A 16,337-nucleotide genomic window follows, 5' to 3' on the forward strand; every position below is an offset into this window, starting at 1 on the left:
GCTGTCTTACAAACATTCCCTCTTCTGTCTTTTCAGATTGAACCACCTCAAGCTGCCAGTTCTAGCGCCCATCCTTTTAGTGTAAATTTATGAATTAGTTAGCTTAGTCAACTGTACACATTAGTATTACAACTGATATTTAGGTGACATTACTCAGCAAATAACCGTGCAGGTTAGAGATTGTATACAACATATTTTTTACGTTTTACTGTTAAAACGAGTTTTAATGTTTACTCTGTTCAAATTCATTCAACACCACATACTAAGAACCAAGCTTTTACTAGCATTACAGACAGCTTTTTATCACATTCACTGACTTAAGTGCTATTTAAGCTCAATGTAAGAAAGTAGCTGTCACTGACTGTGGTGGGCATCGGTGAGTCGTGGCCATGCTGTCCGGAGTCCTGCCGTGTTTCCAGCTGCTGAGAATTGGCTCGTCCTCTACAGATTCGGCCCGGGACCTGTACACGTTCCGGCCGGCGCTGACCCACTCAGTGTTCCGGCTGGGCCGTGCGGAAGAGCTGTGTGATGTCACACTGGACTCGATGTCTGTGTCCCGGATCCATGCTGAGCTGCATGCTGAGAGGGAGGCGGAGGGAGCGGCTGAGGGGGGCTGGAAGGTGCAGATAAACGACCGGAGCAGCCATGGTGAGTTCCACACCATCCAACATGATTACAGTACATTGCTCTTAGAAGAATCACCATCGGAGACATACAACTGTGATGTAGTCTGATATGTCTCATTCTATCTTAATATTTATTTTGTTACATTTCTTTTAACATATTCTACAACTACACACACACTTATGTTTAGTTTCCTTAGGTGTCATTCAAATGTATTTTACTTTCATCTGCGCTTTCTCCTCCACCTTCCCATGCCAGGTACCTGGGTGAATGAGGTCCGTCTGCAGCCAGGTGTCCAATGGAAGCTCACAGATGGTGACACACTCACCTTCGGCGGCCAATCAGAGAGAGGGAGCCCAGAGTTCTACTTCCTCTTCCAGAAGGTTAGCGTGCGGCCGTTGGACTTCGACGCCATCACCATCCCCAAGGCCGGCACCTTCTCCGACCTGAAGAACCGGATCAGAACGAGCCTGGACCGCAAGGTGGTGGCCAACTTGGATCTCTCCACATTGTCCATCAATAGGGCGACTGTCATTCTGAATTCCATCGGAAGCCTGAGCAAGATGAATGGGACTCCTTGGACATTTAAAAGGAGTGACGGCAATATCACAGACACAAGCTCCACCTCCCTGCCCCTTACATCCTTGGTCCCGCCCGCCACCCCTCCTCCCTTTCCAGCCACTACCTATGTGGCCTCATCCAAGTCACTCCCGCCCTCATCCAAGAGCAGGCGCAAGTCAGCCCACACTGTCCTTCTGGAGGATGACAGCTCGGACGAGGCCAGGAACCAGCGAGAAGTGAAGGACGGACCTAGAGGGACGAAGAGAAGGCGCCTCTATAAGTCTGAGTCTGAGGGTTTCCACGCTCATTTACCCAAAACGAACCAGGATGTACGACGCCAGTTCGAACTGAAACATGTGCCTGTGCCCAAACCGATCGCAAACTGTCACACCATCGTCGCTAACGGCAAACTCAACCATGTATCCTTCAACATCAATCAGAGGTGGGAGATCGACCCAAACAATCAAAGGACTGGCCCAAATATGAACGTCTCTGTGTTTCGCCAGCAGAAGGTGTTTTCGCCGCCATCCTCTGGGCGGGGAAGGCGACAGGCTCACAGCTCCCCAGTGTACTCCCCTATGGTGGTGGGAGGAGAGAGCTACACCCTGGCGTCCCCGTCCCTGATGATCTGCAAAGAGGAGAGTGGGCGGGCAGGGCAGTTTGGCAGATTTCACATCACCTCTGGGTGAGAATGCCCTCGTGACAGCATCCAAACTACAGTGCTCTATCATGTACACTGCTCAAAAAAATTAAGGGAACACTAAAATAACACATCCTAGATCTGAATGAATGAAATAATCTTATTAAATACTTTTTTCTTTACATAGTTGAATGTGCTGACAACAAAATCACACAAAAATTATCAATGGAAATCAAATGTATCAACCCATGGAGGTCTGGATTTGGAGTCACCCTCAAAATTAAAGTGGAAAACCACACTACAGGCTGATCCAACTTTGATGTAATGTCCTTAAAACAAGTCAAAATGAGGCTCAGTAGTGTGTGTGGCCTCCACGTGCCTGTATGACCTCCCTACAACGCCTGGGCATGCTCCTGATGAGGTGGCGGATGGTCTCCTGAGGGATCTCCTCCCAGACCTGGACTAAAGCATCCGCCAACTCCTGGACAGTCTGTGGTGCAACGTGGCATTGGTGGATGGAGCGAGACATGATGTGCTCAATTGGATTCAGGTCTGGGGAACGGGCAGGCCAGTCCATAGCATCAATGCCTTCCTCTTGCAGGAACTGCTGACACACTCCAGCCACATGAGGTCTAGCATTGTCTTGCATTAGGAGGAACCCAGGGCCAACCGCACCAGCATATGGTCTCACAAGGGGTCTGAGGATCTCATCTCGGTACCTAATGGCAGTCAGGCTACCTCTGGCGAGCACATGGAGGGCTGTGCGGCCCCCCAAAGAAATGCCACCCCACACCATGACTGACCCACCGCAAAACCGGTCATGCTGGAGGATGTTGCAGGCAGCAGAACGTTCTCCACGGTGTCTCCAGACTCTGTCACGTCTGTCACGTGCTCATCTGTGAAGAGCACAGGGCGCCAGTGGCGAATTTGCCAATCTTGGTGTTCTCTGGCAAATGCCAAACGTCCTGCACGGTGTTGGGCTGTAAGCACAACCCCCACCTGTGGACGTCGGGCCCTCATACCACCCTCATGGAGTCTGTTTCTGACTGTTTGAGCAGACACATGCACATTTGTGGCCTGCTGGAGGTCATTTTGCAGGGCTCTGGCAGTGCTCCTCCTGCTCCTCCTTGCACAAAGGCGGAGGTAGCAGTCCTGCTGCTGGGTTGTTGCCCTCCTACGGCCTCCTCCACGTCTCCTGATGTACTGGCCTGTCTCCTGGTAGCGCCTCCATGCTCTGGACACTACGCTGACAGACACAGCAAACCTTCTTGCCACAGCTCGCATTGATGTGCCATCCTGGATGAGCTGCACTACCTGAGCCACTTGTGTGGGTTGTAGACTCCGTCTCATGCTACCACTAGAGTGAAAGCACCGCCAGCATTCAAAAGTGACCAAAACATCAGCCAGGAAGCATAGGAACTGAGAAGTGGTCTGTGGTCACCACATGCAAAACCAGTCCTTTATTGGGGGTGTCTTGCTAATTGCCTATAATTTCCACCTGTTGTCTATGCCATTTGCACAACAGCATGTGAAATGTATTGTCAATCAGTGTTGCTTCCTAAGTGGACAGTTTGATTTCACAGAAGTGTGATTGACTTGGAGTTACATTGTGTTGTTTAAGTGTTCCCTTTATTTTTTTGAGCAGTGTATTAGTATTTGTCGTACATTTTCCTTCTCTGTAAATAAATATGCTCCGTTCTCACTTCACATTCTCAAATATGTATTTTTGGTGAAATATAGTGAATGCATTGAAAGTCAAATGTGACACTCACACACCTCGTTCTCCTCCCTCCCTCTCCAGCAAGCGGCGGGGCAGACCAAGGAAGCACCCTCCTCCGCGGCCCTCCCTTCCCCCTCCGTCCTCATCTTCCTCCTCGTCCTCTTCGAGCTCCTCGTCCTCCTCAGAAGACGAAGTGGAGGGAGTGTCCCAGGGGGTGGAGTCGTGTGCCGCGCCTCGCTGCCGCCTGCCCCAGCAGGACACGGTGCAGTGGGTCCAGTGTGACGACTGCGACGCCTGGTACCACCTGGACTGCCTGCACTGCGAACGCAAGAACCTCCTGCTGGACCCCAACGCAGACTTCCACTGTGGCTGCCGCTGATACATCAGGAGTGGATCACAGCCCCCTACACTAGAGCACACTTAATGCCTTAATCATACCGCAATGAATTTGAGGCTTGTTTATGTGAGAGGGAAAAAAGACCTTGATTGTTGTGTAATGTGGATTGTATGATGAAAATAGATGTTGTACATTGTTCGTGGAGGTTTTTAGTTGTGACTGAGGCTCGTACGGACAATAGGGCTGGTCTCATGTATGTAATAATTAGAGGCCTCCCTAAACTGACATTTTTCGAAGTGTTCATCCAAGCTCGCTCTAATGTTGAGCAATGATATGAGGAATACAGTGAAAGCTAGAACTTGGGTTAGCAGTGGTAACCCTGGGGACTGATATGGCTATTTTTAGCTACAAAGGCTACTCTGGTGTACAGTACAAGTCTCGAAACAAGTAGACATAGTGACAGACTGCAGGTTTTTAACTTAGTGTACGAAGTATTTCCATATTGCATTGTGAATAACCCTGCTGTTGATTGGGGCTAATGAAGGGGGTATTGAAGAATTCACCAAATTCATATCTGCAGTAACACAATATGCATTGCAATACTCTCATAATCACACAATACGAATAATCGAGCAAGGATATGCTTCGCTTGGTTCTATCCTGTTCAGTAAAGATGTTTACGCAAAAAAGATGAGCATGGGTTTTCTGCGTTCACACTCTTTCGTTTTATTTTATCTATAACATGCTGACTTATTTTTTTCCGAATTAACATAAGCTGTCTGACTTTGATTTATGTATCTAACAATGTATGCATATCTGTCCATAACACAAATAGATTTAAGTCCAGCTGTAGAGCAGGGATGGCCAACCCTCCTGCAGGGTTTTGTTCCAGCCCTACTATAACTCACCAGTTGCTCCTCAGGACCTTGATTGGCTGAACCAAGTGTGATATAGTACGGCTGGAGTAAAAGCCTGCTCTCCAGGAGGATGGATTGCTACACCTGATGTATGATCACAAAATATTTCACACTCTTCACTTTAATGATTATAAGATCAGCTCGCTATGTTTCTCTTCAAGGTTATCAGGGAAGAAATAAAAGGTATTTCAAATTGTATTGATGGGATATATCTTTCAACCTGTAGTTCACAAGTCTGTTCTGTTCACCATGACTCTTATTGAAAAAGTATAACGCACACACCTATTGGCTATTGAATGACCAGGTGTATGGTTAAAAACTGCTAAATTGAAAACAAACTCCAGCACTCTAGTGATTTCGATGCTGCACCGTCACAGATTTAATTGATCTTCTGTGGAGCATCAAGATCACCAGTGTTAGCTTCTTTTCAATTCACCATGATATCACCATGACTCAGACTTAGGCCTTCTGGGGTACATATCAATCTATGGCTCTGGGTGGGTTGTGAGTCGTGATAACATTCTCTGGCCTTTATAATAGCTTTTAATCCAGATTTTTTCTCCAATTGGAGCACGTCTGCTCTCAGGTTAGTGAGGTGTGCCCTAAAGCCCTGGTTAACATGATACCAAGTCAGATCTCTGCAGACAGACTCACAGACCGCCTGGGAAATAGATTATAGAGGAGAAAAATGCCGCCAGACTCAAGGGAGAGTATTACATTGTCCGTGTTTCCATGGCAACACTTTTTCCGGGCAGCCACAGCAACAGGCAGCGTTAATTCTGGGAACCTTGGAGGTGACTGGAAATGAGACAGTAGGGAGGCGAAAATCTATTTGACTCAGATAATTGTAGTCTGAGGGAAAATAGAGTACTGCTATCGGGAGTGTGGTAATGAGAATATGGAGCTAATAGGCTATTTCACATTTTTATTTGTCACCAGCAGAGGGCTGTCTTGTTATTTTAAGTGAACTCCATGGCTTTTGACATCACTTATAAGTGCCTGGTATAAAACTACCCGTCTGGATATATTTATGCAGCCATTCCCAATTATTTTCAATGAAAATCATATGTTTTCATTACACAATTCAAAGAGGATTCAATATTATTTTTGAATGCATGCGGGTGAGATAAGTTACTGCGAGGGCCAAAATAGGCTTGTGATATAAAAATATATATTGTGATGATGGATTACAGTGCATTTATTGCCACAGAATATTATCAGACACCCCAGCCAAACAGAGTTTGGCCCATATATGCTCTGGTTCCTGAGAGGTGTGGTGTGACTGCCACACAGGCTTACTGAGGCCTAATGGGATCACTCTGGAGCTGCTGCCACTTCCCCCAAGAACCTGTTTCTGCCCTCAGCGCAGGATATGAGCCGCTTACTATTTCCTCCCGACCCCAACCTGACCCTGGTTTGGTGGGCTTCCAGCACCAGTCAGGAGAGGAGGGAAACCCTTTTACACAATAGTACAGCCTGAGAGGTAAGTGTCTGGAACACAATGAGTGCACTGTTCATGAGCCTTGTGTTCAATTTAATGAGTGTATCAATTACAGCCAAACAATATTAATGGACCATGGAAATTCATGTCTGATAGCATTATAGCACTCTCCGGGCTATAATGCTTGCAGGTCAAAGTTGCAACTCTTTCTCAATAATGAATAAAACACAGCCAGTAACAACAGGTTATAAAAGTATGATTCTAAAAGATTTACATAAATCACATTTAGCAGAACCGAGGGGAGAATTTATATTTGACTTATCGCGGACCTGTTTCGAGCTGACAAAATTGTAGTCAGATACTTAACTTGTGATCAAATCAGCCTGGAACACCTATTAAACATTTAAAATCAGAGGGGTTGGGTTAAATGCAGAAGACTCATTTTGGTTGAATTCATTCAGTTGTGCAACTGACTAGGTATCCCCTTTCCCTTTCCCTAATTTGCCAGTTGTAGGGGGATGATCATCGCACATGACCAGGCTTTATGTCGCAGATAACTAACTTTGATGGATGGCCCTGGTGTCAGAGGGAGGGGAGAGTAAGTGTGGCAGTAATTGGACATGACACTTTAACGGCACCCTATCTGTCATTAGGCTCATCAGAGAGGGTTTAACACGCTGCCCATGCATACAACACATACTGGTATCACAACTTGTAATGAAATGACCAGTTATGCCACCCATAAGAACACATATGCTTAGGCTCAAACACACACACACACACACACACACACACACACACACACACACACACACACACACACACACACACACACAGGCCAGCAAGGCCATCACTCACACAGCAGTATCTCACAGTGGGTGGCATGCTTCATTCTCTGAACTCAGTCCACAGGTAGTAAACATAACAACCATCAGTCTGCAGTCTATCCTAATCTCTAAACAAATGGGGCTATATCTGCACTGTTATGTCTGCGTGTTTGAGTGATCTGGGGTTGTGAGGTTAACATCACAAGAGCAGTTGATTATTATTCAAAAAAATTTGGCTATATCAACCCTCTAGCGTCTTGGTGTTTGAGTAATCAGGGGTGGTGAGGTTAACATCACAAGAGCAGTTGATTATTATTGTGAATCTTAATATCAAAACATTGTATTTAACTGCACCTATGGGGTCTGTGTTGCAGAATGCTGGGGTCATTGGGTTAACAATGCAAAACAATTCATCTTTGTTATCATTCCACGGCTCCTACCTCACCTTCCCACAGATAGCAGGCTATTTCTGAGTCGTAACAATTGAGTTGAGACTCGGTGGATGAAAGTAAACAGTAGCAATGACAGGTGGCTTTATTGTAGGCTGTGAAGGAGTGCCGACTTAGTCTTCCACAGGGGCAAACTGCTGTTGATCTACCAATTATGTGGTACACTTTCTCTGAATCCTCTGCTTGTAATAAAGAAAGAAAGCATCCTCCCAGTAGGCTATATCATTTATCTCTCTGTAATTGATTGAAGTATTTTACGTGATTGAGTGAAGTCTGTTGAACTGCCAATTATGTGATACACTTGCTCTGCATCTGCGCTGCTGCTTACAGTAAATTAGCATTCTTGTCTCAATCCATTCTCAGTAATTGTTTTTGCTAAGTCTTTATGTGATGGGAGTAAAAGGCCTACTATTTCACATGGCAGAGGGGCCAAGCAGCGGACATGAGTCAAGCACAAGGGATGTAAAACCCACAGGCTCTCTCACACTGGGAGAGAATGTGAAGAAATGAAACCGGCCGTGCAATCTCGCCAGACTCACCCATCTAGCCAGCCAACCCCTCGCTCAATGAGCTCTCCCCCCTTTAATCTGTCCACCAAACATTGTTTTCTCCCCCTGGGGAGCCGGTTTTCTATTTATGGAGGAGTGTTGAGCGGATGTGAGACGATCAGAAAGCGCCTGCCTGCGGTTGTGTTTGTGTGTGAGCTGTGAATTGTGGATGAGGAGTGGATGAGCGGACACACAAACAGGAGCCAGTGACGCCGTACAGGGAACAGAACAGATGCACAATTATTATGTATAAAATGGCAAAATATGGAGAAACAAGACGGACCAGATGCAACAACGCCTTCTAGGAGAGGCTCTCTCAGCATAAGGACAAAAGCCTCCACTTTATACAGTTTAGGAGAGACAAATGCCAACTCACAGAAGCTGTAAACACACACCCAAAAGGGTCTCAGTATATATTCCAAACACACAGCTACCACCCTTGTGCCTGAAACTCAAACCCACACAGTTTCATAAATCCGGCAACAAGCGTATTGGAAATAAACGAGCAGGGAAAACACCAATTAACTGTAAAAAAAAGTCCACAGTACTAAACTAATGAGGATATTCACGAGTCGGAGGACACCAGGGAGAAGGTGGCGGAGACACAGAGAGAGAAACAGATAGAGGAGGAGAAAAGAGTGGGAGAGAAATGGAGAGAATGGAAGATAGAATGAGAGAGGGAGGGGAAGAAATTAGGAATATTTCAGGAGGTGTGAGAACACTTCGTCCCTGGAGCTCCATGTCTCTCTAGCCCTTTAATGTCTTTAATTAAACCGAACAGTAGTATCTGCTGCTCCCTTGGAGTGCCTTTACGAAAGCGACACTTAGCTACAGCTGAGCTAATAGGGGAGGGGAAAGGGAGAGGGGTAAGCTCTAATGAAGGAATGAAAAGAAAGGGGGAAGAAGGAAGTCATCGATGGGGAGGGAAAAGATGGAGGGAGGATGAGGGAGGAGGGAGATGCAAGATCAACGCTTTAAAAAATGAAGCAGGCTGCTATGGCTAAGATTTACGGCGCTAAACGTGTCGCTCCGACTGATACATGATCACATTAAGCGGCAGCTTGTTAAATCAATCTGATTCCTCTGAGCCGATCTCTGGCCACAGGGGCAATTTCTCAAATGGCACGGAAAGGGTCTGGCCGAGAGAGGGGGAGATGGAAGAGGCTAGTAAACATTAGATGCATTTACCGTAGTCATCTCTTTTGATGACATGGTTTTACCAAATCAACTTTTTGGTGGGCGGTTAGTTTTCCAGAGATACTGTAGGCATGGTCTTTCTGTTGGTCTGTATGTCACAGTGGAAGGACTAGTCTTCCATTGAAGCCTCCTTGCAGAATGTTGGGTTGAGCCATCAGTAGTGTCAGTCAGACAAATGGTAGAGCTTTGGGACAGATAAACACATTATTTTATTAGTTGAAAAATATTGCCCATTGAACAGTGCAGTATTTCAGTGTTTAAAGTTCACCAGCACAACTAAGATCATTTCCAGAGGTAGTTGGAGGTATTAACTTTGTTGTTTTTGGCCCCCTTGGTCTCCATGGAGCTAACCCCAACCCTAATAAAACCCCAATAAACCCCAAGGCTAAAGTTAAGCATTATTTTAGACTAAGACCATTTTGACCTACATCTGTGCCGGCTAGATGTTGCAGATGATATGACCAGCCCAATCTACCCTTGGTTGAGTGATGGTGAACATTGCCTCCATTTTGCCCAGGTACAGCTCTGGACCCCTGCCGTTTGCTGTTTTCGACTCCCAATCACAGCCATGTCAGCAGGCTCCTTATCGTGATGGACAGCCACCTCTTACCCACCGCTCCACATGTTTGCAGATTGAAAGATTATCTGGCAACCTGCGGGTCACCTTCCCTCATAGAAAAACATACACATCTATATCCACACAAATCACATGGAAACCATATGGGCCTTGTGTCTTGTTGGAATGGAAGTGAAAACAGAGGGCCACATATAAAATTCATGGGCTCCTGTATAAAGAAAACAATAAGGGAGAGAGCACTTTGCTAGCTTGCCTGGCTCCAGCGGTGGACCAAAGCATCTTGGGTAAATAACACAATAGGGGTCAGAGCTGACAGCCAGTCAGGGGGTGGGAGTTGATTTATATTCCCCCCTGGAAGGAGATTGAGGAGCAAAGGCCAGGACGACCTGAACGCGAGGCGATGGATGTGTGCCGCAATTGCATCAAACTGACAACAGATGGCACACTATAGTTGGTGATTTGTATGCTGTGTACACCCACACACGGGGTGGTCACTAGTTTAGAGGACAGAAGGTTTTCGATGCTCCACCACTATTAATTGTTTGATTGAGAGTATTTCCAAGACAAAAAGTCAGCTGGTGACCCTGTGATAATGAGCTGCTAATAGAGACGTATCTCACAGCTTAAGGCCATACCGCCAATCACAGGGACATATTCTGAGGCAACATTCTCCTCTGAGCGACATGTATACATAAGGAGGTTATGAGGGTGTGTTTATGCATAAATATTTAAATAGGTGACATCTTGGATACAGGTTGGGAAATTACGTACACCTGCCTATAATCATCAATCGACCAAATACCACATTTGATCAACAGAGGATTTAAATAAATTCATCAAGGATGCATTCGGAAAGTATTCAGACTTCTTGACTATTTCCACATTTTGTTACGTTACAGCCTTATTCTAAAACGGATTAAATGAAACATTTCCCTCATCAATATACACACAATACCCCATAATGACAAAGCGAAAACAGGTTTCATTATTTACATAAGTATTCAGACCCTTTGCTATGAGACTCGAAATTGAGCTCAGGTGCATCCTGTTTCCATTGATCATCCTTGAGATGTTTCTACAACTTGATTGGAGTCCACCTGTGGTAAATTCTATTGATTGGACATGATTTGGAAAGGCACACACCTGTCTATATAAGGTCCCACAGTTGACAGTGCATGCCAGAGCAAAAACCAAGCCATGAGGTAAAAGGAATTGTCCGTAGAGCCACGAGACAGGATTGTGTCGAGGCACAGATCTGGGGAAGGGTACCAAAACATTTCTGCAGCATTGAAGGTCCTCAAGAACACAGTGGCCTCCATCATTCTTAAATGGATGAAGTTTGGAACCATCAAGACTCTTCCTAGAGCTGGCCGCCCGGCTAAACTGAGCAATCGGGGGAGAAGGGCCTTGGTCAGGGAGGTGACCAAGAACCCGATGGTATCTCTGACAGAGCTCCAGAGTTCCTCTGTGGAGATGTGAGAACCTTCCAGAAGGACAACCATCTCTGCAGCACTCCACCAATCAGACCTTTATGGTAGAGTGGCCAGAAGGAAACCACTCCTCAGTAAAAGGCACATGACAGCCCGCTTGGAGTTTGCCAAAAGGCACCTAAATAACTCTCTGACCATGAGAAACAAGATTCTCTGGTCTGATGAAACCAAGATTGAACTCTTTGGCCTGAATGCCAAGCGTAAAGTCTGGAGGAAACCTGGCACCATACCTAAGGTGAAGCATGCTGGTGGCAGCATCATGCTGTGGGGGTGTTTTTCTGCGGCAGGGACTGGGAGACTAGTCAGGATCAAGGGAAAGATAAACGGAGCAAAGTACAGAGAGATCCTTCATGAAAACCTGCTCCAGAGCGCTCAGGACCTTTTTATTTTTGCACAAAAAATGTAAAACCTGTTTTTGCTTTGTCATTATTGGGTATTGTGTGTAGATTGGAGGGAAAAGGCTGTAATGTAACAAACTGTGGAAAACGTAAATGGGTCTGAATACTTTCCGAATGAACTGTATGTCTGTGAACTCAAAAACAAATATTATTTTGGGGAAGATCCTGAATTTCATGTTTCATAGGAATGAGTGTTGGTGGTGGGAAGTCCCTAAACTTCACTGCTTTTTACAACCTGATCCTTTTAACTGAAGCATGATTGTGGACTACAGGGAAAAAAAGAGGACTGAGCACACCCCCATTCTCATCGACGGGGCTGTAGTGGAACAGGTTGAGAGCTTCAAGTTCCTTGGTGTCCACATCACCAACAAACTATCATGGACCAAACACACCAAGACAGTCGTGAAGAGGGCAGGACAAAGCCTATTCCCCCTCAGGAGACTAAAAGGATTTGGCATGGGTCCTCACATCCTCAAAAAGTTCTACAGCTGCACCATCGAGAGCATCCTGACTGGTTGCATCACCGCCTGGTATGGCAACTGCTCGGCTTCAGACCGCAAGGCACTACAGAGGGTAGTGCGTACGGCCAGTACATCACTGGGGCTAAGCTTCCTGCCATCCAGGACTTCTATACCAGGCGGTGTCGAAGGCCCTAAAAATTGTCCAAGACTCCAGCCACCCTAGTCATAGACTGTTCTCTCTGCTACCGCACGGCAAGCGGTACCGGAGCGCCAAGTCTAGGTCCAAAAGGCTTCTTAACAGCTTCTACCCCCAAGCCATAAGACTCATGAACAGCTAATCATGGCTACCTGGACTATTTGCATTGTCCCCCCCCCCCCCCCCTCTTTTACGCTGCTGCTACTCTGTTTATTATCTATGCATAGTCACTTTAACTCTACCCACATGTACATATTACCACAATTACCTCGACTAACCGGTGCCCCCATTGACTCTGTACCGGTAACCCCTGTATATAGCCTCCCTACTGTTATTTTATTGAACTGCTGCTCTTTAATTATTATGATTATTATTTATTTATCTATTTTTTACTTAACACTTTTTTTCTTAAAACTGCATTGTTGGTTAAGGGCATGTAAGTAAGCATTTCACTGTAAGGTCTACACCTGTTGTATTCGGCACATGTGCCAAATATAATTTGATTTGATTTGATTTCTATGCTGCCTCTCAAGCTGTAGTCTCAGCATAGACATATTCATCATTGAGTCCCACCCACTCAAAATAGCCCAATTATCCTCTGTGTGGTCTACCACTGTGATATCATTCATGCCATATACTACAGAGAAAAATGTATAGACGAATAGACAGAAAATGGATCCACAATCCATGTAGGTCAGCGGAATAAGCAAGAAGGTTATCTATTGTGATCTTTTTTTTTTAATAGGCTGTGGGTCGTTCCATGAAATGAGTGCCTTTGATATTTTAAGTATAAATAGTGCATTGAATTTTAAAAGCCTGTTATATTCAATGAAGTGCCCTTTAATATAGACCACATGGAGAATTCAATAAATCCATTTTTTTATATGAATAAAGGCTTTTGACATACCCTCGGTGACATACAGGAAGATTTTAATCCATTTAACCCCAACATTTCTCCCAGGTTTCAACCATCATTGTAAATCCCTTGTTATTTTGTTGCTTTGACAGTCATTTCTGAAGATGATTATTTATTTCATGTGATTTGTGATTCATTTTAAGGTAAAAAAAACAACAACCTGTCCCTCATTTTAAAACCCTGTTATATTAACTGAACTCTCGTTTTAATATGGTGAAACGATTCCTTTTTAAATATTTTTTTCAAAAGAAACATTGAACATCTAATAGTCAAATCATAGTTTAAAAGAAGGTGAGCTGGTTATACTATTTTTGGCCATTTTCTGGTGCTTTGTGGTGGAAAATTGAGTGAGTCCAGCATAACAACTGTCCCGTGTAGCTCAGTTGGTAGCGCATGGCGTTTGCAACGCCAGGGTTGTGGGTTCGATTCCCACGGGGGCCAGTATGAAAAAAACCAAAAACATGTATACAGTCACTAACTGTAAGTCGCTCTGGATAAGAGCGTCTACTAAAATGTAAAATGTTATCCATTAACTATGTTAGCTTTAGATAGACAGGCTATACTTTTTTTTACAATTTCATTTCTTTTTTTTTTTAGCTTGCATTCAATTGCCCCTCCCTGTTGCACACAACAAGCTTCCATTTCCCCACGGTGATTTATTGCTAATTTAAGATGAAATCGTCAACCCTGTCACTTAATCTGCACTTACTACAGTATGTAACTATGTTTTAAATGTAACCTCTTGAGATGGGAAAACGTGTTTTTTTATTAAGTTGAACATGTGCTCTTTATGACAGAATATTAAAATTAGGTGAAAAACAAGATAGGCCTACATGATTTGACCTCGTTCTTTTCCGAGTTCCCAGTCGTCATAAAAGTACCATTAGAGACAAGTTCATGGTGCTTTCAAGACAACTGGGAACTCGGAAAAAAAATGTCAAATAATGACGTCAGTGATTTTCAGGTCCGAGCTCTAGAAAGAGGCCCCAGTTCCCGACTTGGAAATCCGAGTCGGAGCTCGAAATTTCCGAGTTCCCAGTTGTCTTGAACGCACTGAAGTCGGAAGTCGGAGATTTTCGAGTTCCCAGTTATTTTAAACGCGGCATCAGGCCAATGCGGTTTCTGCATTATGTGCATTTACATGATACTTCAACATTCTGTGACAACCATTTTAGCTCCCATTAACATTACATGGGAATATTAAAAAAAGACTATAAAGCGGAATGTCTAGAATGAGCATTACGATGCATATACATGACACTACAACGTTCTATGGCAGCCATGTTAGCACACCATTAACATTACATGGGGAATATTTAAACAATGCTATGCAACTTAATGTCTAGAATTAGAACAATATTCACAATTCTAAAAGTTGCCCCAACTCTCTTAATATATGGCTCTGGTTTTAGGTGGTATATTATGACATCACAACCAATCCCCCACTCAGAATGCGTGCGAATGCTTAGTGGAAATAATCGAGACACGGAACATGAGTGTTACTTTTTTCTGGTGCCATTTAGCGAACACCAGAGACATACCTGTACGCGTTACGTCCGCACCACACCGGGAGGGGTTTTGAATGTTTTTGTGTGACTGTCAAGAGTCGACTGTAATTTGAAATAAGACGTCGGACTGAAGATCAAACCCATAGTTTACCGACTCCGGTCTGTTTTGCGGTCTATTCCTATTATAATTTTTTCCTGAGAAGCAATCAGTCAAGGAATATTCAGTGTGTTCTGGTGTGGTGCTGGTGGTGGGGATTTTATATCCACCTCGTTTTTTTTAGAAGAATGGCGCGAGACTACGCTAAACAATCACCAATGATGTTGTTGGTGACAGCAGGGATACTTCTGATTATTCAAGGTAAGAACCATGAACATCGACCTACTTTCTGTCATCTCCGGTTATTTTATTACCTATACGTTTTCTTTCTGTGTTTCAATGGGTCACGTTCACTCATGTTCGGTATCGGCAACCGAACTGTGCCATAGATCCATCCACAGTCCCATGTGAAACGCATGCACATTGTGTGGCTCACCCACACGGTCATACAGGATTTCAGAGGTGGCGGTATTGATTTCTCAAGACTTGTTGTGGAAGTTCACTTGTACACAATACCGCCTGGTTCCTTTTATCCCGAGTTTCTGTACGCCGTGTTATGTATGCAAGGTGTGGCCTCCCGGGGTTATTTATTTCTCAGGGCGCGTAGACAGCAGCGCAGGTGTGATTGTACTGATTCACCTTAATCCAGCGGTGTGCGTGGTCTGTTTCGACACCGTCTCGGTTGAGTTTTTTTGGGGGTTTCCTCAGATCCTTTCAGTTAACGAGTTTCATTCAGCCAATAGTGATCTAGCTGATATTTTACAAGAGCAGAAATTAAGTCAGAAACATTAACAGGGTGTTGCTGTAGGCTACAACACATTGTCAGCAAAGACACTTGGTTATGGGCGTTTTGTGTGGTTTGACTGACTGGACCGTTGTGACAAAGCTCTTAAAAGAAAAGGAGAAAATAAACCGAGAATGGACTCTACCTTCATTTGTATTTATCCTAGTGTTTTTACAAAACAAATGTCAATCTATTGTAGCCTCAAAACTGTAAAATGAAGATGGCCAATGTAGCCTATGCATAAGTTATTTTAGCCTTATAAACAATTCAAATGTTATGTCTCCAAGAACTTACCTGAGGAATTTATTGATTTGATGGTTGATCACACATATTGCATAGGCCTATGCAATTTGTGTTGACATTTACTGTAGCCTGATGCTTTTAACCCTATTAAGAGTTTCTGGGTAGAGGTTTGCCTGGGTTTATAGTTCAGATTTTGAGATGGTTGTCATGGATACTTCTGAGTGGCAGCATGAATTTGGGGCATTGAGGTGACAATCTTGTCTGGTGGTGTTGCTAGTGTACTATTTGATACATCTTGAATTCAGGCCTGGGGTGTGGAAAAAATACATCAGTTTTGTGTGCTGTAATGTTTTAGTAAGCGTAAAGCAAATTACATTTTTCTAGTAATCTTTCTTGCTAATTTTTA

The 16,337-nt window shown here is 44.4% G+C and overlaps 1 protein-coding gene across 1 annotated transcript; it reads left to right on the forward strand.

Annotated features, from left to right (window-relative positions):
* Nucleotides 1-389: 389 nt before the first annotated feature.
* Nucleotides 390-5,009, forward strand: LOC311126460 (transcription factor 19-like; the record flags this gene model as incomplete). Its single annotated transcript, XM_084200468.1, has 3 exons — nt 390-648; nt 883-1,870; nt 3,627-5,009. 3 exons carry the CDS (start codon nt 390-392, stop codon nt 3,922-3,924), a joined length of 1,545 nt encoding a protein of 514 aa, XP_084056594.1. The 3' UTR covers nt 3,925-5,009.
* Between the last annotated feature and the right edge of the window lie 11,328 nt (nt 5,010-16,337).

Source organism: Coregonus lavaretus (assembly GCF_964263955.1).
Source record: "Coregonus lavaretus genome assembly, contig: HAP1_SCAFFOLD_2734, whole genome shotgun sequence".
In the NCBI taxonomy this organism is placed as follows: Eukaryota; Metazoa; Chordata; class Actinopteri; order Salmoniformes; family Salmonidae; genus Coregonus; species Coregonus lavaretus.